General features: G+C 41.0%; 1 protein-coding gene across 1 annotated transcript in view; it reads left to right on the top strand.

Annotated features, from left to right (window-relative positions):
* The first annotated feature begins 928 nt into the window (after nucleotides 1-928).
* Nucleotides 929-21,148, top strand: part of glis1b (GLIS family zinc finger 1b) — a 69,838-nt gene continuing 49,618 nt past the window's right edge. The window contains exons 1-2 of the mRNA XM_086223986.1: nucleotides 929-1,145; nucleotides 1,234-1,535. Of these exons, the coding sequence (XP_086080112.1) occupies nucleotides 1,268-1,535 (268 nt within the window). The 5' untranslated portion in view covers nucleotides 929-1,145; nucleotides 1,234-1,267. The remainder of the gene's footprint in view (nucleotides 1,146-1,233; nucleotides 1,536-21,148) is intronic.

Here is a 21,148-nt window from a genome sequence, read left to right as displayed (position 1 = left end):
TTGTAGCTGGTTTATCACACTTTCTCTTAGGACTTTTATTGAATCCCAAAGCTGACAATGTAGATGCTTTGCTTGCATTTTAATACACAGTGGTTTAAAAACAGGTGGATATTTTTTCTGTCGTTTTAGTCAGCTTGCAACAAATGTCCTTGATTATCAGTTGTACCCTTATTTACCCTTAATACTTGTCTACTCTTGCAACTGCTCCTATTATGTGACTATCACTGTTTTAAACTATTCATATTTCCGATCGCAAAAAGGCATCATCGTATCCTGTCATCAGATCCAGGTATTCCAGTCGTGTATTTGAGCTCCGTTCAGATTCAGACGCAGATCAAAACACAATTTCAGTCGACGGTCAGACATCAGCACGACACAGGGTATCACCAGTAGATGGCGCTGTAGATCAGGCCTTGAAGAAATGCAGCTTTCTCAACTGCTGCTTCTGAGGAGGTAACAAATTAACGCTCCGTTATCAAAGTTGAGTCGCAGGATGATTATTTAATGGTAGAAACAGATAATTCCTCACAGAATTTTAACGCTTCTCTCTATGATTGGGAAGTTAAATTTTAATCCTACATCAGCATAATATTGTTTATGTTTCAGTCGTTCAAACCAAGAGCAGAAGCCACATGATATTTGATGGAAACTCAAACAAAATAATAGTATTGGCATCCTGAATAAAAGCCATCGATGATAAAAGACTATATTTGGTACATTGTGCGTAATTTACACGTCTCCCGGAGCCCAGTGGATGGAACCTGGTGGAATAACAGCGTGCTGTTTCACACTGAAGACCTTTTTTAATTGACATGGATTGAGTGACGTTTTTTTTGTGGAAGGTTTGATGCCACAACACAGGGCACAAGACTGCAGCTATCTTGATGTAGACCTCATCCTCCCACAGAAAAACGGACGGAGTCTTCATTGGTCCCTCAAAGAGAGCGAGAGAGAAAGAGAGAGAGAGAGAGAGAGAGAGAGAGAGAAAGAGAGAGAGAGAGAGAGAGACGCGGGGGAGCCGATGACTGAACCTCACTGAGAGGATGCTATCGATCAGGCTCGTAGATGCTCTCCCCTTCATTGTGATCAACATGCAGATGTGCGCATTCAGATATTTTGTCCTCCTGAAAGGCTAACTGTATGAGGTAGGTGTCACCCATCATCGCGCAGTCCCGGTGATTCTTTGTTTCTGCATAGTTTATTTGCACGGACTCAAACTCATGTTCTCCTCAGGTACTAATGCGAGCGTGGGGAAGACGACCTATCAATGCAGAATTCGTCAGCGCTGTTCGGGATGGTCAGCCACTGTCAAACTCCAGCTTTCGCAGACTTCACCGCCGGCTTGTCGCTGTCCGTGTACGGCGGCAAGGCGGACATCTGTGCGCGGCGAGCCGGGAGCGCTGGTTTTTACCGGAGCCCCCATGACACCCCCATGAGCTGCGCCAGCCCGAAACGCTTCAGCAGCACGACGGAGGAAAAAGCGCATCTAGCCGCCAAAGCTCCGCGCTCCTGCTTCTCTGTCCCACCGGTGCAAGGTAGGGCCCAGAAGGTCAAAAACAGATGCTCTGGAGGCTGATTTAGGTCTACAATTCTGATCCTGGCTCTCATAAAAACCATGGAGACAAAAAAAAAACCCAAATTCATTGTTTCCAAATGATCAATTAGCAACTTCAAGGCTGCTAAAGCTGAATAAAAGTTTGTATCTAAAGCCTCCATATGGCTCCCTCAGAGCATCCTTTTGATGCAGCTGTGTATTTGTGTTGAGAGCCCTGTTTGCAGTTGTGGATTAGGTCTGTTAATTAAAGCCAGAACTCACTTGGATCCCTGGCCAATTCATAAATAACACCAGAATCAAAGCACACAAAAGTCATGTGAAGTGATGTACAGTTCAGAGAACAACTGCCAAGCAAGTGTGCGTTTCCTATATGGATGATAACAAGCCATGACAGCATAAAGGTCACGGAGGAACAGTGCGATGTTGGCTCATGCACAAAATTTACAACAATAATTCACTTGGAAACATGTTTTCTGGTTTTAGTGCTTTGCAAAAAAAAAAAAAAAAAAAAAAAAGAAGGAATGAAAAGGAAAACCATTCGTATAGGCTCATTAGTGACAGTGAAAACTTAAAAACAACAATTACATAGATGAAATGAGCACTGTCATACAGATAGCATCCAGAGTGGAAACTGGGCTTTCAGTCTGGGTGCAAGCCTGCTGCTCCATCCTGTTTAGACTGCGTGTTGTTGTGAGAGGGCGGAGGTAATTACAGCCCCATCCTAAATTATGATTAGACGGAACAGACTTTTATATTAGCAATCATCCTTGCAGCAAGAAGAGGATCAACGTATTTGATTATTGTTTCTTCTTGCTAAACACAAACCATATGTCTGCCGAGTGCGTCTCAGCATTTATGAGTTCTCCCGGAGCACAGTTGTGCCCTCAGCTCTCCATCCCCAGCATCCCAGACCAGAATGAATCGTCTCATTGTCTCCACAGCGCGTTTGAACTCACTTCCCGTAAATTGTAGCGATGCAAGATGCATTTGTGGATGATGTCGTGCAGATTAACATTGAAGAAGATGTATTTGTTTGTTTCGCTCTTGACTCTTTGAGGCAATGGAGCAATATTTTAATAATTTCAATATCTTGTGGGTTTATGAATTACATTTGTTTTGCATCCTGCGGAGTGGTGCAACATCTACTCTTTTAATCAAAATATGTTACACGTCCATGATTTGGCAGTTAAATATCAGTATAAATGTTTGCGATTAAAAATTTCATTCGTCCTCCTGTTGCTGCCTTTCTATTACTGATTTCCAGGGTTTTTGATGCTGTTTTATAGTGAAGAAGGAGTTTAAAAATGATCCCAGTACTCATCAGTCTTTTGTAACATGCCTCATTTCACATTGATCATATTACACTCTCCCCTGTGGGGAGACCAAGCTGCAGTTTGAGCTGCATTGTCAACCATTACATTAGATTTATACCGAGAGGAATCTCTGAACAAACACAGGCTTCGATGCTCGTCCTGATGGATATGAGAGAGTAGGGGAAGATCTTTCATCATTCGGGAGGTTTCTGACCTTTAACACGTAACCTATGATTGCAAAATATGAACAGTTAGTCAGCAACACTGCTGATGTTTCATCTAATTGCTTTTTTCTTGGGAGGGCGGAGAAGCTGTACAAGAGATGTTATGGTATGTTTGCATTCAGCGCTGATCGGCTTATTTGCGTGTACACGTGAATTAAGAAATTGATATAAAGAGAGCCATGTTGAAGGTATGAATCGAGGACGGTGTTATCGGCACAACGTTGGTATCCGCAGATACTTGTCATTTTAAAGATATATCTTTTCAGTCCAGTTTTGCTCAAGTCTCCTTGCACGTAATCTGTTTTTTAAGATGAGGAAATAAAGCAGTAAATGTAAGATTTATATATTTATATTAAATGTGATTTTTTTTTCAGATATACAATTTTTAAATGTGTTTTTCAGTATGTAAAAAAAGAAAAGAAAAAGGAAACGCCGTATGAACGTGTTGTTTGCTATCTTTTGCTGTTGGCATAATCACATCAGCACAAATACCTGAGCTGAGTGGCTCCCCGTCTTCCCAAAGAAGGTTGATCAAATCTCAGATTCCATCTGTGAAGCTCAGCTATCAATGCAAACATAATTCAGCAATTAACCATTTTCCCAGCGTACCCGGTGCTTAGAATTAGAACTTCTTTTCATGGAACAGCGGCTGATCATTCTGACTGCGAGTCCACAGCGCTATAAATATTAGTGCCCACCAACAAAGAAAATATTTAGCTTGCAAAGAAAAACACTTGACCTCTCCTGAAAAAAGAATAAGGGCTTGAATGAAGTGTGTACTCTAGCATCATTCGATACCTTGCTAGAGTTTCTCCTGGCTGCGTTGATGCTGCCGGCTCTGTGAGCTTTTTTGTGGGAAATGTTTGAGTTAGAGGAGTGTTCCTCCCTGGCTCCTCTCAGATCAATGCAGAGGTCTGTGTGTTGATTCAGCCTATACAGGGATGAGTAATGGGCTTTTGGATTTGATCATTGTTTGAACTTTTTAAATTTCCATGGCTGTTCCCCTGTCATCGTTGGCCAACACACACATCTTGTTTTGTACATTTCTCAACATACTATATTTATACATGCACACCTGTATGCAAGCACACTAACCCACTGACATGTTGCCAGCATACATGCTAACACTACTAACCACACATGGACACATTCACACACATATGTATGTACTCACACACTCTACTGTGGTAAAGTGGCTTTGGCACTTAAATTGAATTCCCTTAAACTGACTTAGTTTCCTGTGTTTTCTCCCAGAAGCATTTGTAGATATGAGACTTGGGGCGATAATCGGACTGTTCTGCCAAATAGCTCAACTTTGAGGCTTTGCTGTGTTAAATGCTTAATAACAGTTTTGCAGTAGCTGGTGGATAGTTGTGGTTGTGTGCTCACAGAGAAACGCCGCAAGTGCCTTTAGTAAAGTTAGTTATTATAATCTGATTAATGTGGTTTAATTCTTCGTAGGAAGAAGTGGCGCTGAAATGACATATAGCTCAGTGGATTAACAATGAAATGAATCAGCAACTATCTCCATTATCAGTTGTCTTCCTCCTTTTTGTTCCCATGCAACAATATTCCCTTGTTTGTGCTTCCTCTCGTCTGTTTTACATCACTGAACGTTTGGATCAGACAAAACAAACCACGTGAAAATGTCACCTTTGCCTCTGAGAAAATGTGATGTACATTTTTCAATTTAATTTGTACATTTAACTATTAAGTAACATTGAATAGAATTAGCCAGTTTTTCTATAATGTAACTGTTATTTTGTCGCAGCACCAGGGGGAAAAGTGAATAATTTGGCTCAGTTTTGAGAGAAATGAATGATTCAAAAACAGCACAGGGGAGTTCATCATGTCTTGATCTCTCAAAACAGTAAAAATTTGAATCTTCGCGCACAGTTCGACGAATGACATTACTTAGCATCCTTTGATGTTCCCAAAATATAATGTAACTTCAATAAAATCCTAGGCGTTTCACTTGAATGTTTAAACAGCTATAACTCAAGAAAAATGGTTCTTTTCAAAAGATTTTACATAGATTGACCCTTAATTCAGTCTCGGAACAATTGTGATGTAAGCAGAAATGAACGTTCAAATTCTAATTTACTGCAGAGTTGCATGGCAGTACCGGTAATTGTTTTGGTGTTTCTTGCTAAAGTAGGAAGTCAGTTGTCTACAAACTGAAGTAGTTGATGATTAATGTTAAAACTGTTAAAGATCAGAGATGGTACAAGTACACGGTACACAGGTGTTGTAGTGAAAACAGTTTGGTGACAGTTTAATTGACCACTTGTCATGTAGATGAAGGGTCTGTAGAGCTATTAAAAGCTTTTTGATGATTTTCTCCCAGAGGCAGACTATTAAATGAGTCACTTGCCATGGTGTCATTGTCCATTTTTAGAAGTAAGAAATTCACTTCTCAAGTAGAAAATTGGATGACAAAATCAGTGGAAACCATAGATCATTGGCACAGGAGATAGTTCAGCAAATTTAGGAAATGTTGATCATCCCTAACAACAACCTCAAAAAAGAAGTTAGCAGTCAGGAAGAAGACTTAGATGTCTTCAGTCGAAATACGTGTAAGTATAGAATTTTAAGCTCATCAGTCAAACATACCAAGAGTTGATTACCTTCGATTCAGGGTCCACATAAACTGTCAAACTGGCTTAAAGTTGTTCTTTTTATCATCTTGTAAAACCCATTTCAGGTGTATAAACAGTATATACTGTGTGTGCATCCAAGCGCACAATACTCAGATACTCAGGCAGCGAAAACGTCTTCTTGTCTCTTTAAAATGGTGATTGTAACACTGAAATCTTTTCCTTTCCTCTCCAAATCTGAGGAAAGAGAGGACTTCATGAAGTAAAAGTTTGACTAAGTAGCGTAATCACTGTCAGTTATTATTACCAAAGGTTTTGGTATCAGGGCCAGGTTAAAGCAGCTGTCCTCCCAGATGTTGTGAAAGCCTGATCAACCCTCAATGGACACTGAGCTACTGCAGCAAAAGGTGACTTGACCTTTTATCAAAGTGTATTCAGTTGTACCGTTGAATTCGTTTTTGTACCAGATGTTAGATACATTGCAGAATTTGTCAGTCGACGATCAGCTCAATTTTATATCTAGCTGAATAATTTCTGTGTTTATATGAGTCAACACAGTGTCGTGAAAGTAGAAGCGTTCTCACCAGTCACTGCATTCCCTCAGCCCACGTCTTTGCGTTTAGTATGAGCTCAGCAGTGAGTTATGGGTAAATGTGAGGGTGCTGCCTGGGAAGGGTGTTGCAGGGTGTAATGTTTGCAGCATGTTCCATTGATTCATAAAGCTGAAGCCCGGTGATGATTCTGCAGCGGTATTCCCGTAAACCTCTGTCTGGCTAAGAGGACAAGGAGGGAATGCTAGGTAATGGAATGAGAGCCCTTCCTGAGTCACAGCCTTGAGAGAGAGAGAGAGAGAGAGAGAGAGAGAGAGAGAGCGCTGCTGATCTGGCATCTGCTTGGTTGAATCACCTCTGTATGGATGGATGGAGTATGTGGAAACAGGAGATAAGCAGAGGAAGAGATGAGTGTTGTATCATGTTAGATTCAGAGTTCTGACTCCTATGAAAAGTTCTCTGAAGATACAAAATGGGCCTTTACAAACCCACAATTTACTACTGCTACGAACCGAATGCTGTCCTCCTCCTCCGTCATGTCAGTCAGGTCAAATGTTCTCATTCTTATGTGACCAATGTGGTATGACTATGGCATCTGGCTGTAACCAAAGGCATTCGGACTGTCAAGAGCTGAGCACTCTTGTCTGCCAATGAATCCAAACAGTCACACAGCAAAATATGATCTGGTTGGAGTAAGTGTCGAAATATCTCTGGAATACCAGAAGAAATGTGCTCTGGGCCTCCATCTAATCAAGGAAAAGCTGCAGAGTTGGCTCTGATATGCCATCATAAAAAGTGTATTTTTAGTCTTGCCTTGAGAAGTGCTTACTAAGATTCATCCTACACTTTTTCTCTGATGAGGGGATTAAGCTGCCAGGTCCTGTGAATTAGACCAGATTTGTTTGACCGTTTTAACTCTTTCCATTAAAGATAAACTTCTTCATTTCTCCCTGATTCTGTTCTCCTGGACAGGCATGCCACAGCTGACCGCATGTCTATAGAGTCTGCATTACTCATGCATTTTCAGACAGCAGCGACTCCTTTCGCAGACCTCTCTCTGTATGACTTAGCACACGGGTGGGTTTTTGATTTACATCTCGGCTGTGCCACTTGCTGTTCTTGGCTTGACGCTGCTGTGTTTCATCAAAGAAAAATCCGCTCTCCACTCTGACTGTGGCAGTTAAGACGGCCGTCGGCTGCTGCGCTGCCAGAGCTGACTTGGGCCCTCGCAGCTGTCAGCTGAAATGAGAGTCAGAAGGAGAGAGAGTGAGATGGCAGGAGAGAGATGTGGCCTACATTTGATCAGGGTTTCACTGACCTCTCGCTCCAAGAACACAGGCTGTGTGCGTGTGTGTTTGTGCGTGTGTGTGTGTTTGTGTGTGTGTGTCTGAGTCAATCGTGAGGAGGCTTCAGCTAATGCCGTCATCAGCAGTTTATCTGAACGCAGCTGTGATTGAGATGTGAGTAGCATTCAGTCATCATCATTTAAAGGAACACAGCAACTTTTGTAAAATATGCTTATTGTCTGTTATTTTTTGAGCCACAGAAAAAGATAGATTTGTTCTCTCCTCTTTGTGTGCGTTACAGAGCTCCAGACCCCCACCAGGCTGCTGCTGCTCGTTAGCTTAGCTGCAACAAATGCCAGCAGTGATACGCAGTAGCATGACCTCTCAATAGTCATTTAATACACTATTTTTCAAAACCATCTTCTCCTGCATCAATAGAACGAGCATTGTGTTCCACATTCGCTATGAAAAAGTTGAAAATGTATTAGATACACACCCAGATCTCCTTCAACTGCCTCAGCCCCCTGTCCTGTCTTGCTCCCTGCAGTTCTTCCTGTGTGTATATTTGGGGTCAAATCAGGTCAGGATTAGGTTTTTGGTTTGTCCAGAAGTAATCTTCCTTGACCCCTCTTACAAAGTCAGCCATGATTAATAGGCGCAGTCACTCTTCTAGTATTCGTCTGTTTCTAACAGCCTTTTTGTATTCTGGCTTTTGAGGGGCTGCATCAAATCATTGCCCCCAGTCAAGAAAATAGTTCAGAGTATGTATCTGACTCAAAATTGGAACATCTCATCATTTCAAAAATTTTACAAATATTCGGCACAAACATACTTTTATTAATGCAGGCAAAGACTGATTTTGAGAAAAATGTATCTGATGACTCTTAAGACTTCATGCTACTGTGCTCCACTGCGCACACATACAGCTAACTAGCACTCTGGAGCTCTGCAATTCGCACAGAGAGGAGACAAATGTCTGTATTTGCTGTTTCGTCCTCAAAATTATGGACGGTAAGTGTATTTCTCATAAAAAAAAGATGTGTTCTTTTAAAACAGAATGAAATCTGAATGCTCAGCTTTTCTAACCATTGTCTGAAATGGCCCTTTTTACCACGCAAGTCATGTTAGAGAGTAATCAGCCAACCAATTAAACACTGGCTTCAACCGCGTGGTCAGAAACAAATCGGCAAACATGATGCAAGTTGAGTTTTAATGCCTTCATTAGAGCAGAGGAGAAAGCAGCCAAAAAGAGTTTTATCCTCTCTTGTTCTCTCTCCCTCTCTGCCAGGAAGCTGCCATGGGGCAGTGCCCAGCCAGCTCACCTCACCATTGGCTGGCGCTGCCCCGGAGGACTATGAAAAACATTATATAGTCTAATAGTGCAGTTTATATAGTTTATTAGGGCTCGTTAATAGAAGCCCAGCATTTGCGGAGGAATGACTTATTCCTCATGTGCGATGCAGTCCAGTCCTGGGTTGTATTAGCTTGTCTACCAGGACTAATAAGAGTGCAAAGGCTTTGAAAAACACACTTTACTCTGGTTTGTCAGTGAATGATGTTGGATCACATCAATCATCAACCCAGACTCCCTGCATTTCTGTACTGATTTAGATTCAGATATTATGTATCTTTGCACATGTAATTTCCTGAATGTCCTGGGGGGGGGGGGGGGGGCAAGTCTCCTCACAGTGACATAGAGGGACATCATTCCATTCCTCCAGTGTCAGCTCACAGGCAGCGAAGCACAGGGCAGGTGGTGTTTTTTTCAAATTGTGTTGTTTAAGTCTGTGTGTAGAGAATCTGGACAGCACAGTGCTGCATAATGTGAGGAAGTGGAGGATTTTGAGGTGCTCTGTTCTGGTTAATGCTTGCATGTCCAAGTTGCAGGGAGCTGGGAGCCTCGCCAGGCCGAGACTCTGGATGTTAATAAAGTTTTGAGGATCCCTGCCAGCGCTGTGATCTGTAATGCTCAGGGTTATTTTTATAGACTTTTTACAGACAATTATATTTGAAAGAGAAGGCTGTTTTTCAGTGGACTAATATCAGAGCAAGGAGATGGTGTATGTGATAAGAGGATGCAATTTCCCATGATGTGTTGCTGTGGAGCATTTTTTTCACTGTGTGGGAATGTTATTTGTGTGAGAACTGCAACTGCTGATCTTGAACAACAAACAGGCAAAATAAAAATTATATTTTTAAGCAATATTTTGAAAAAGATACATCTTTTTTTGAAAGACTTTATGATATCCACAAGTACTATTAACTGACAGCTGTCTGAAGTGACTTGCAGCTTTTTGAAAGGAGCGGATCCTGAAAATGTTTTCGTTTCAAGGACGTTGTCCTTTATTCGGTATGCAAAGAAACATTAAAAAGCCAGCTTCAGTTTTGCAGGGGGAAGGCTGCCTCACGGATGAGCTCAGAGCTTGACTTCTGCCTGCACTGTAACTGCTCATCAGGATGCAACTTCATTTGCATTTGATCAGCACAACCAGTCCAAGTGTTTTGCCTTCCAAACAAAAGAGGCACCACGGCTTAACCGTGTAGGTGTGCTCTGGAGCTTCTGGCTCTCTGGTAAGTGTTGCTTGTGGCCTAAATCTCTGATCACTATGCATGTCTGAGGGATGTGGGTTTTAGGGCAGGCAGGGAATTTGGGGCAAACTTAAAAGAACTGCTTCAATTAAGCAATAGCTAGTTTGCACGGTTCGTCTCCGGGGAGCTGTTCAAAAGAATCAGCTCATTTTGAATGTCACATAACAAGTTGTCCGACAAAAGGAGTCCCTTAAAAGGATGGCTCATGCAAAATGAAAATTCAGTCATTATCCACTGTCCCTACGCTTTCCGACGGATTGCTGGGTGAAGTGTGCATCTCCACGAAACACTGCTCGCTGCTGCAGGAAAAGGTGACAGCTGAAGTATTTTGTGATCAATTTGCATACATAAAAAAAAACACACAATAAAACTTTAAAATGCCTCAGTACTGCTCGTCTGAAGTAATCCAAGTGTCGGATGATAGATTTTTCTTCGCAGCCTGGACACCAACTGAAGAAGATGATGTTGCCTCGTGGGTACTGCACAGATGTCGCTGCCCACCAGGGACGACAGTTTGATTTAACCCTCTGAACCTGCAAACCAACTCTCATGTGCTGCCCTAATATTGTAAACAGAGGAGACATCTGTTTTCTACTGGTTCCTGGAGTGAACTCTTTATATGTTCTGCTCCAAATTGAATTTAAAGGAAGGCTGCGCTGTTTTCAGTCTCTTTAGTTGTGTTTTCCTGTAATCCTGAATGAAGAAATAATTCTTCTATGTGCAATTTTGTTTAGGACAATCCCTTCTGTTCTTCTTTGATTTACAGTTGCCAAGATTAAATACAGGACCCCCTTCCTTTTTAAAATTTTTTTTTTACTTGAACAAAATCTCATATGGGCTGTGCGATGTTAAACGGATCCATATTACAGTGAGTAATAGCCTCAGTATGCACTCTTCATTAACATGCTTAACATTTCCCTCAAGACCCAGAAGTCAGCTTCTATAATACACTGCCTAATACAAACATTATGTTGGACACTAAAGATCTCTTATGGGGCTCGTTGTTGGCAGTTTTAGTAGGGAGCAGATTTACTTTGTGTTTGTGTGTCAGTGTATGTGTGGAGATGCAGTTGTTCGGGGGCAAAGCAAGAGGACAAGATGGGCCACTCCGTGAACAGTCAGAGTTGTTTTGCGACAGAACGAATGACACAGCTGATCAGAGCAGAAATTCAACAAAAAAAAGTCTAGTCAATGTTTATTTGGCTTGAGGTTGACTTTAGTTGCAACACTCGTCCTTCACGTGTTGCGTGTTCCTAAAACAGAACATACAGGCTTGTATTTTCAAATCCTGGCAGTGTAAATGCTGAGCAACTTTGTTTTTAACAACCCTATTAAACAACAAAAAAATGCTTTGGGACATTAGACGACATCTGTGTGTTTGGATATGATTTATGTGATTGCCTATATGTGAATTATGATTTATGAAATGTTGCCTTTGGAGTTCTGCCTTCTGGGCCTTCCAAAGTTTGATCCTTATCGTCAAAATTGGAGCTTTCTTTTTTTGTTAATTTTGCTTTTGATAGCCTGACACCCATTTATCACGAAATAACTGTTTTGTTTAAACACAATTACACACAAGATTTGCTTCCCGTACTGTAGAGCAGGTAGAGTCTGGTGTGAGCACAACAAAAGTAGTCGCCAATATTTTGGGGTTATCGTGTTTCTGGCAGCATGCCAACACGCTGCTGTTGAAGCCTTGGGTCTCCAACGCTACAGTCAGCTCTTTGTCAAGGTCGTCGCTGGACAGAGTGGTTGTAGTTTAGGAGTACAATCGATTCCATCGCCTCATCAGTGTTGTTGAAGTGACTGGAATTTGTGATGCAGCTTTTTTTTTTGTTAAAACTAGCTTGCCTACTTGTTCTTCTTCTATGCTTGGAATTCCTTGCCCTCTACCAAATTGACTGGTAGCACATGGGTGCAACATTGATGTGATCTTTGGCTGCAGTCAGTTCAGTAAAACATCAGATTGCTTATTCCTAATGCGGTGCAGCATAGTGTTCCCACCACTACCGAACGAAGACAGAAATCGCACAATTTACTGTGACTCTGTTGCCTTTTTAGATGCAATAGTCCCACACTGAGCTTTATTTAAAGTTTTACTCCACCTGTAACCTAATGCCTTTGAGTAATCCCAGTTAGATGTCCTGAACTCACAAATATGTTTTTCCCTTAACTTCATGGTAGCACCGCAGGTCAGAAAATGCTAGCCACATTTTATTAGCTTCATGCTAATGGAGACTAACTACAAGCAAGAGTAGCTAAAACTATCCAAAATGCCCATTTATAAACTCATAAATGCAGTCATGTGTTCCATCAACACTTTGATATGAGCTAACAATCATTAGGTCCCCATTAGGCTCAAGCTAATAATATGGCTGGCGATTTCTGATTCTGGAGTCACTAAGAGGTACATGCCCCTCTTTCTGTGTCAGAATACCTAACTGTGACTTTTAAAGGGTAATTACTGCTTTTGGCTTAAGTATAGCTTTAACAAACGATATTTTGTACCTCAAGCTGCTAGCCGCTAGGATATTTTGTATGCACATAACCCACAGATGACATGTGCAACCAGTCAAGACTGTTCTTGGCCTTTAACAGTTGATGTCCCAAGTAAAATGGGATTGTGGACACTTTATGTTAAAAATAGATCTGAAATGACTTGGGCATGATGGGAAACAGTGTGTAGCTTTATGCCTTACAGCCTTTTCCACCTACTCAGTGTTCAACTTATAACGCCAAAACTCATCAAGATGAGCTTCACTCATCTTAAAAGTGATACGCTGAGATTCTTGGATCCTGGTAGACAGGACACATGGGTTCACACGGCTTCAATAACCAATAAACCTTCCCATAGCAGGAAATGTCATATATCACCAGGAGTTTTTGACAAGAATATTTAGGATGAGTACCTGGCGTTCTCCCCAGTATGTCCTCACTGGAGCTGAGTCACACATGTAGCAGATGGTAGAGGGAGGGAAAAAGAGTGCAAGATTTCACTCCTTTCTGTTTATCTAACTTTTGCCCTTAAAAAGCCGGCTCCGTGCACATGTTGACTAACACTGATAAAAAGCCCAATCAGGCAGCTTCAGCTCGTATTCTTTCTGATCTAATGGGCATGTGTTTGAAAGTTGAAATGAATTAGGCAGCGTCAGAGCCGTGACAGCCAGGTGCTCAGCACTTGGCCCAACATTTTGGAGCTTCAGCCAGTTGGAAAATGTTTCGCAGAATTTATCTGCAACCTTCTCCCTTGACAAATTATTTTATTGTTCCCACACAGTTGGTTTTCATTTAGTCTTTTGGCTAATGATAGGCTGAGCGCATGTGGACTATTGTTATTCCTTTATTCAGCAGATACTCTGACTGGAAGTGTTCACATATGACAGTGCTTTCCTTGTGCAAACCAAAACATGACAAAAAAAAACAAAAAACTCCACAGATGTACGCTCAGAGAGAACAAAACTTTTTCATGTACCGTCATAATGGCAATGTTGCTATGTGAATACTTTTGTATGTGCTCATTATCATATATTTCATTCTGTGGCATGACCTGTCGGTCAAGCAGGTTATTGCTGCTTTATGAAGGAACAACCTCTTCTCCCTTCAGCGAGCTCCAAACCCTGCTCCAAAAACTTTTAATCAGATTATTCAGTGTGTCTCATGTACCCGGACTAGTAGACATTCTGTGTAAGAGCTACAGATGGGGGGTGATAGGGTGAAACTCGCCTCACGTCCGAGCCCTGCACTCTTCCTGACCTGAGCTCAGTACATCAGGACTAGGCTGCTAATCTTTTACAAATGCTGGGAGTCTCCATGACCGGGCCCTCGCTGAGACAGCTTAGTCAAAACAGCCCTGCTGGTCTTGAACATAACCTCGGCCTCTTGCTTAATTCAAAGGCTGATTAACTAACAAATACCTGCTGCTTGTTCTGCAGCATTACACAGCCCGCTGCCTTCTGCAGCGCTCCATAGAGTTTGACAGTGTGTTTGCTGTTCTGCAGAGTGACACACAGGCCTACTGTGTTATAGGCTTTTCGGGATTTGTTGGTAAGATGATACAGGACATGTTAACCATGCACAAGCAACTGGGTTTTATTGTTTAATCTTTCAAGAGTCACGCTTTGTTCTCTGGATTGTTCAGCAATTTTACCATCCTGCATTCTGGAATATCTGTGGTTCTTTAAAAGATGGAACACAAACAATGCTTTCTTTTCTCCTTGTAAGCATATGCATCACTGTGATTTACATTTATTGTGATATAAATCAGCATCAACTCACTTTGACAACCATAAACTGAATAGCAAAGATTTGGACAGTTTGGGTTGAATTGAATGACATGATTATCGCTGTGTCTCCAGCCAACTAACTTGACAGGGAATGCAAAACAAATATTTTACCGACCATATAGGTGGAATTGATGAAAGCATGCCTTTGCGCCCAGTTTCAGATTTCATTGATATCCTATTTTCAACCACCCCCAACCCTATATTTTCATTAAAGGCGTTTGGTGTAACTACCGAGCACATTTCCCACCGTACCGACAAACGCGCCTCGTCCCTTGCCATTGTATTTATGTGGGCTCTGCCACATTTTCTGATGGCTTTGGCCCTCCAACAAACACCGTGCAGTTAAGGCTCCTCACTGAGCTCAGGTGCAGGGTTGTACCGTACATTGCATTACACACATTGAACATTTGGCATGGCTGACATTTTGAATCAAACATCGCGGCTTCAGCCAAGTACGGGCTGTAATGTGTTGCCTTTGAGAAATGTCTGAATTTTTCCAAACATGTTCCAAGTATTTAGAATGACATGGATGCTGAATATTTTGTGGATTTCAGCCAAGTCTGCTTTAAACATGGCTCAGTTGCTCTCAGCAGTTACTGTAAGTTGCTGATGAATAATTCAAGTTTATTTTTGACTCATGTTTATGCATCTGTGGTTATTATCTTGCTGCTCATATCTGATTGCACTGAAATGGCTGCGTGTTACTGCTGTCCAGCATAAACTCCCATTATATATATATATATATATATATATATTTTTTTTTTTTTGCAAATGTCTGAGAATGATTTGATATGCTGGGAACAATAAATCTTCCACAATTTTAACGGGATGATGCAAAAAACCCGAAATGGCTGAATTTTAAAAAATGACATTACATTCAAGGCCTCAAAAGGTCGTTTGTGAAGTATTTAATATATAGCTCTTAAAACCACAATTCAGCCAAAGTTAATAGGACTTGTTAGGCATGTCCTTGATAACTTTAGCTGTAAACGTAAATGAACATTTTACCACATTGCCTTGTTTTAACAAGCCAGACCTGTCATTTGACACGAAAATATGGCCAATCCAGGCCACAGTAAAGATGCCAGTCTCCTACAAGCCTCAAGACCTCTGAGCCATGAAGGAGTCCAGCGAGAGAGGCGAAGCATCAGTATATGTACACTGCAGCGTGCCAAAGTACACTCATTTAACAGCACAAAAAGACTTACACCGAGAACCCGCATGTTTATGTTAGGGATGATGTAAAATGGCCAGAATTCATATTTCACATCAAATTGCTCTTTTAAGATGGCTTCTCTCAATTTTTATATGCAAGGAAACAAACATTTGCATTTCAAAGTTCTTCAAATAAAAATAAATGAAAAGCAAACCCTTTTATGGGTTTGGAGACTATATTGGAAAACAGGTCAGGGGCGAAATGAATATTTTTTTATGGTTCGTAAAAGAGCTTCACAATGAATGCCAGGTTATGTGAGAGGCATGACACTTAATTCAGCTTTTACACTCTCGGGCCAAGCAAAGCCAAACAACACACACGGCAACGGCCAAGAGATTCATATGAAGAAGGATTTCTTTATTTCTTCTTGTTATCATCTGATTAGGTCTACTCTCGCTACAAATGCAGCAAAAGATCTTTCGGCCATCAACCTTCACTCTCTTCTTTAGTTTATCGTGCTCTGGTTGACGAGCAATCAGCCCACTTCTCAGAACCATCTGTATTTTAGAGATGTTCAACCTGCACAGGAGGAGTTCATACTATTGATGCTATCAGGAAATATAACTCTTTCATAAGTCAGCGCTATTGATCCTTCTGTACGTCTGTAAATGGGTTTCAAAAATATTCAACCAGTAATAAGTATTCATGAGAGCTTGTGAGTAAATTCTGTTCCTGAACTTGATCCTCCAACTGCCAGAAAAACCACTTATCTCCTATTTGAAGCAGAGCTGAGGGTAAAGATGCTTTCAGCTGACTCTGTCTGAGGTATAATAATGTTCTAATAATGTTTTAAAAGTCCCCAAAATGACAGTTTCTGATATACTGTATCCACTGCATCTCCCCAGCTCTGTCGTGTGTTCCACTTATATATGGTGCAAGACATTGTACCTTTTGCTATTACAAATAAAATGTATCTCAACTTCTTTTCTTGTGGTTTCGATTGAGGCTGTTATCTAAAGATTATTATTTTAGATCAATGCGCTATTGTTTATTAATCCAATGAATTTTTATTTTTGGAAAATAATTATGGTTATGACAGTTGAAAAAAAAAAGTCAAATTTCTCAAGTCTTCCCTTTAAGTGATAGTTAACCCCCCCCCCCCAAAAAAAAAAACAAAAAACCAGTCATTATTTACTCCCCCTCCCCCCCATGCTGATGAAAGGTCACCAAAGTTTTTTAGTACACAAAACACTTCTGGAGTTTCAGGAAAAGATATTGCAAAATTTCCCAAACAATTGAAGTGAATAGCGGCCAATTTTCAAACATCAACAAAATAGAATGAAAGCACACGATGCCTCCATAGTGCTTGTCCGAAACAATCCAATCCAACGCAATCCTGAAGCCTCAACATGTCAAATATACAGCATGGTTTAGGTTTCAGTAGCAGTTACCTACCAAGCTGGTTTTTTGTTGGTTTTCTTATGTTTTGTTTAGCAGTCAAAACCCCACAATATTCCGTTTTTAATTGTATAAAGCAATGAAGAGGAGGAAAATATAGGAGGCACCAGAACATCTGCAAAATTTTGGCCTTAAATGCTAATAGAGTTGACAATTTATTGCCTTTGCAAATGAGGTCATGTGATCTTTGGCGGTGGTCTCAATTTTAATGGGATGATGCAAGAACTTTTGATGGATCGTGCTGAAATTGGGTAAGGTAGGTTTAGAAACAATCGGTTAGATTTTGGAATCGATCCAGAACCATATCTTTTGACAACTTGAGTGCCTTGACATTTTCTCTAAATTGATTTTTTTTTTAAATATATGTTTTAGCTCTAGTTTGTATGGTTCAGCATTTATAGCATACATGCATACACACTTACATTTTACTTATTAAAAGAAAACAAATACAGGGAATAAAATGGATTGCATTAGCCATAGTTGTTTCTGTGTACATACAGATTTTAGAGAAATAGTTTGGAGTTTCTATGTATTCAAAGATAGACTGTGACTGTGAAATTTTTAATTTAAGGGATCACTATGGAGGACATTCTTGGTCTCCATGTGGCAAATGACTTTGGAACCACACACACCTTATTGCGTTTGTCTAACATTTGTCTTGATACACTGTAAAACTCTGAGTGTTATTTGAAGCACCAAATTCAATCACACCAATCTCTCTGCTCTCTGTTGCGAAGTTACTGGCTTGGAGTGGCAAACTCCAGCTTGAAATAGTTTTACTCGTCAGACAAAATTCATGCCCTGCATTGGCCCTAACCCGGGGCTGTCTCACGTGGTGAGGGGACACAGCAAGAGCAGAAATCATAATAAAGGGAATCTTATTACAGCCATTAAACAAGAGACGGGAAAACACAGGAGGCCTTTAATGCCCGAACATCTAAAATGCTTACGCTGTGAGAATATATTTGCTCATAAAGCTCTTTGATGGTGGCCCTGTCCGTTCCAACACACAAGGCTGCTGTCTGAATAAATAGCTGTGTATTAACCTCCCACCGCACAAGATTGAATGTGTTTCCATAGGTGTCGTTTGGTACCATTTGGGGTTTTTACAGGCCCCATTGTGCCTGAGTCCTTGTAGCTGCAGGGGCTCACAGGTCCTGCCATCACTTCTCGTGCGGTGGCCTGCAGTGGGCTCTTCTGCAAGGGGATGAAGACTAAGACCTGTACCCCCCCCCCCTCCCCTTCATTGCAGCATTATGAAGTTCTGTTTGATGTGAAATGATGTATATTGTCTAGTCAACTGTTCATCTCAAGTTACGGAGAGTGCATGCTCCTGTCTACACTATATGTGGTATCTGTGTGTGTGGTTGTGGGGGTGGGGGGTGGGGGGGGGTCACCTCTGCCAGAGTCTTTGGTGGATGAAGACTCCCCACACAATAAAAGAATGCTATTGCTGACTTCCTTAGGTATGTGTGGTTTGAAACTCAACACAGGTTTGCTCAGTGGAAAACCTGGAGGCCTCTCTTATTTATTCTGTATATTTTTTGAAATCCCAATACTGTGGTGCCTTCAGAGTCCATGTGGAGGTCCCACATCAGCCTTCGGCTTGTAGAAATTTTTCATTTTTCCTTTGCTGGCACTTGTGTAGTTGTGCAGTACTGTTGTTCACTGTACAACAGATTTGTCTTAGCAAGTAATGTGTTTCTGAGAATGTAATTTTCCTCAAAGGGTTGCATTTCAGGACTGAGTTTAAGCCTAATTATCTAGCTTGTGTTCATTTTGGACACTTTAAAGAAGCTCTGGCTTCAACTTTAACCAGAAACTTAAAAAAAAGCAAATTAAGCCATTATGCATGCCTTCAGCATATCTTTTTCGCAATGTAACATTCCATTTTTTTTCCCTGTACTAAACAACAAAAGAAACAAAGAAGTAGGAAGTGAAATTGGATTCCTCTTCTCGTTCCTCAAACATCTGTTTTGGCCCTTGTTTTAAACAAGCATCCCCTGTGAGAATAACAGAAGGTTGTGTTCACTGCACGTAGGTAACAAAATAATCATTTTCAAATGTTTCTCCATTTAAATGTGATCTAATTACAAACACTTAAATTTAACCTCTCGGGTGGACCACCGACCATCAAGGGAATTTTCCTCCAGACAGTTCCCAACTATTTATTTACCCCCCCCCCCCCCCCACACACACACACACACACCCCACAACTGCATCCGAACCATTACAGATATACCATAATTGCTGCAAATTGATCACTTGTTGTACGGAAGTCATACATAGCTCCACTCTGATCGAATCACTGTCGATGGTAGGAGGCGGTGCTGTGCCGGACGAAGAGTGAATATCTGTCAGAGGGGTCCTGATGCATCTGCTACATGGGCATACTCTCATGTTCTGTGGTTGAGTTTGGCCACTGTCATTTTGGTGGAATTTCCTGCCATCTGTGTTCAATCGAATTCTCTCACAGATTTGGGTTTGTGTGCAAATATTCGGTGCTGGCTGGCGATGACTGAGGAGTATTGTGAGTTTGGTCCTGATACCTTTCAGGCCACAATGTAGAGGGATCAAGGATGATAATAGTTTATTAATAGATGCGACGGCACAACGGAATAGTAAACATTCCACATGTGAGATTATTTTTTTCTCTGACTTTTTTAGTTTAGTGCTGAGTTTCCTTTTTTTTCCTGATCATTTGGTTGTGACTTTGGTTCAGAGTGCTATCAGATGCACTCATAGCCAATGAGCTGCCCATAGAGATGCATACAGTTTTATGCATAGAGCTACGCTACCCAGAGGACGATAATTTGGATTGTGCTCAGATTTTTCCAGTAGCAACACATCTTCATGAAAATGTGAACAGTTTCAGTATGCAGAAACATTTGTGCAGAATCCCAGTAACATGTCCAGTAACACCAGTGACTAGTGCACCTGTGTAAACCTCTGTAGGCAGAGCCAAGAGCAAAAATACCGGACATTCCTTTTATTCTCAGTGGAAAATGCAATATTTTTCAAGATAGTTGTGACAAAGCTACAATGAAGCTGAAGGTAAGCTTAGTTATAATACAAATAGATAAATTTAAAAAAGGGCTGCAAGTGTCCCAATGTCCCACTCCTAGTTCACAACTACGTGGTTTACATATGAATTATATATTACATTACATTTCATAGATTTGAGTACAAAGAGTGACTCTTTCAGTGTCTCTTTCAGATATTTGATGGTGTGATATGCACAAAGACTGATTCTGTTTCCATTGAACTGTTTTCTCTCACTTTACACCATTCTTATTAAAAAGGGGGAAAAAGGAGAAATCAATTCTGCAAATAAGTGTTAAGTTTAGCTTGAAATGAAATTCAGCATGCGAACCCAGCCACTTGATCACCTCTGCTTGACAAATATATTTTAAAACCTCACCAATCTCAATTGTAGTCCATGACCCATCAGCACAATTTGAACAAATCTCTACTTGATCGATTTGATTTACTTGTGTTTTGAATAGACTTGAGAAAACCGATGGGCCAAGTTTGTCCTACCGTTCATAAAGAGCAAACGCATCTTTTGCGATATATGATTCACATTTATATACTCTGGTTAATCTTTTGAGAGAATACTTGAGTGTCTGAAAAACACAGAGATACAGATTTCAGACAAACTTAGTCTGAAAAGCTATTTTAGAACACTATTCCGGCTTAGTTGTTGCAGGAAATAGTGCTTCATATGCTCGTCAGCCCTGAAACTCGTGACACACAAACTACATCACCCAGCCAGTATTTACAGCAGCCTCCCCAAACAGAGCAGCCTCTTGTCTGGCTTTGAAGCACCTCCTGATCCCGTGCCGAGGTTTGGCCGACTCCAGAGTCATGTTGTTCACCAGCGCTATAAAGGTGTCAGTCACCAGTCCAGACGTTCCTGTGACTGATGTTTACCAGCCGAGTGCATCATGTCTTGTCTGCTAGTCTATCTCACTAGTCTTACTGATGCTCTAGTTTGTTCACAGTTTGGACGTTAAAGTTATGTGATATGTCTGTACAATTACAGGATCCGGATTGGCTGAGAATGCCCGTTGAAAAGCCCAGTGATTTGCCCGCTGATTGTCTGTGATTTATTTTGGCAGCATGCAGATTTGTGG

This window comes from Aulostomus chinensis, chromosome 14 (genome assembly GCF_037954235.1).
Source record: "Aulostomus chinensis isolate RoL2024-O1b breed Wild chromosome 14, RoL_Achi_v1.0, whole genome shotgun sequence".
Lineage (NCBI taxonomy): Eukaryota > Metazoa > Chordata > Actinopteri > Syngnathiformes > Aulostomidae > Aulostomus > Aulostomus chinensis.
Note: the sequence above shows the minus strand (reverse complement) of the source record. Positions and strands in the feature narration are given on the sequence as shown.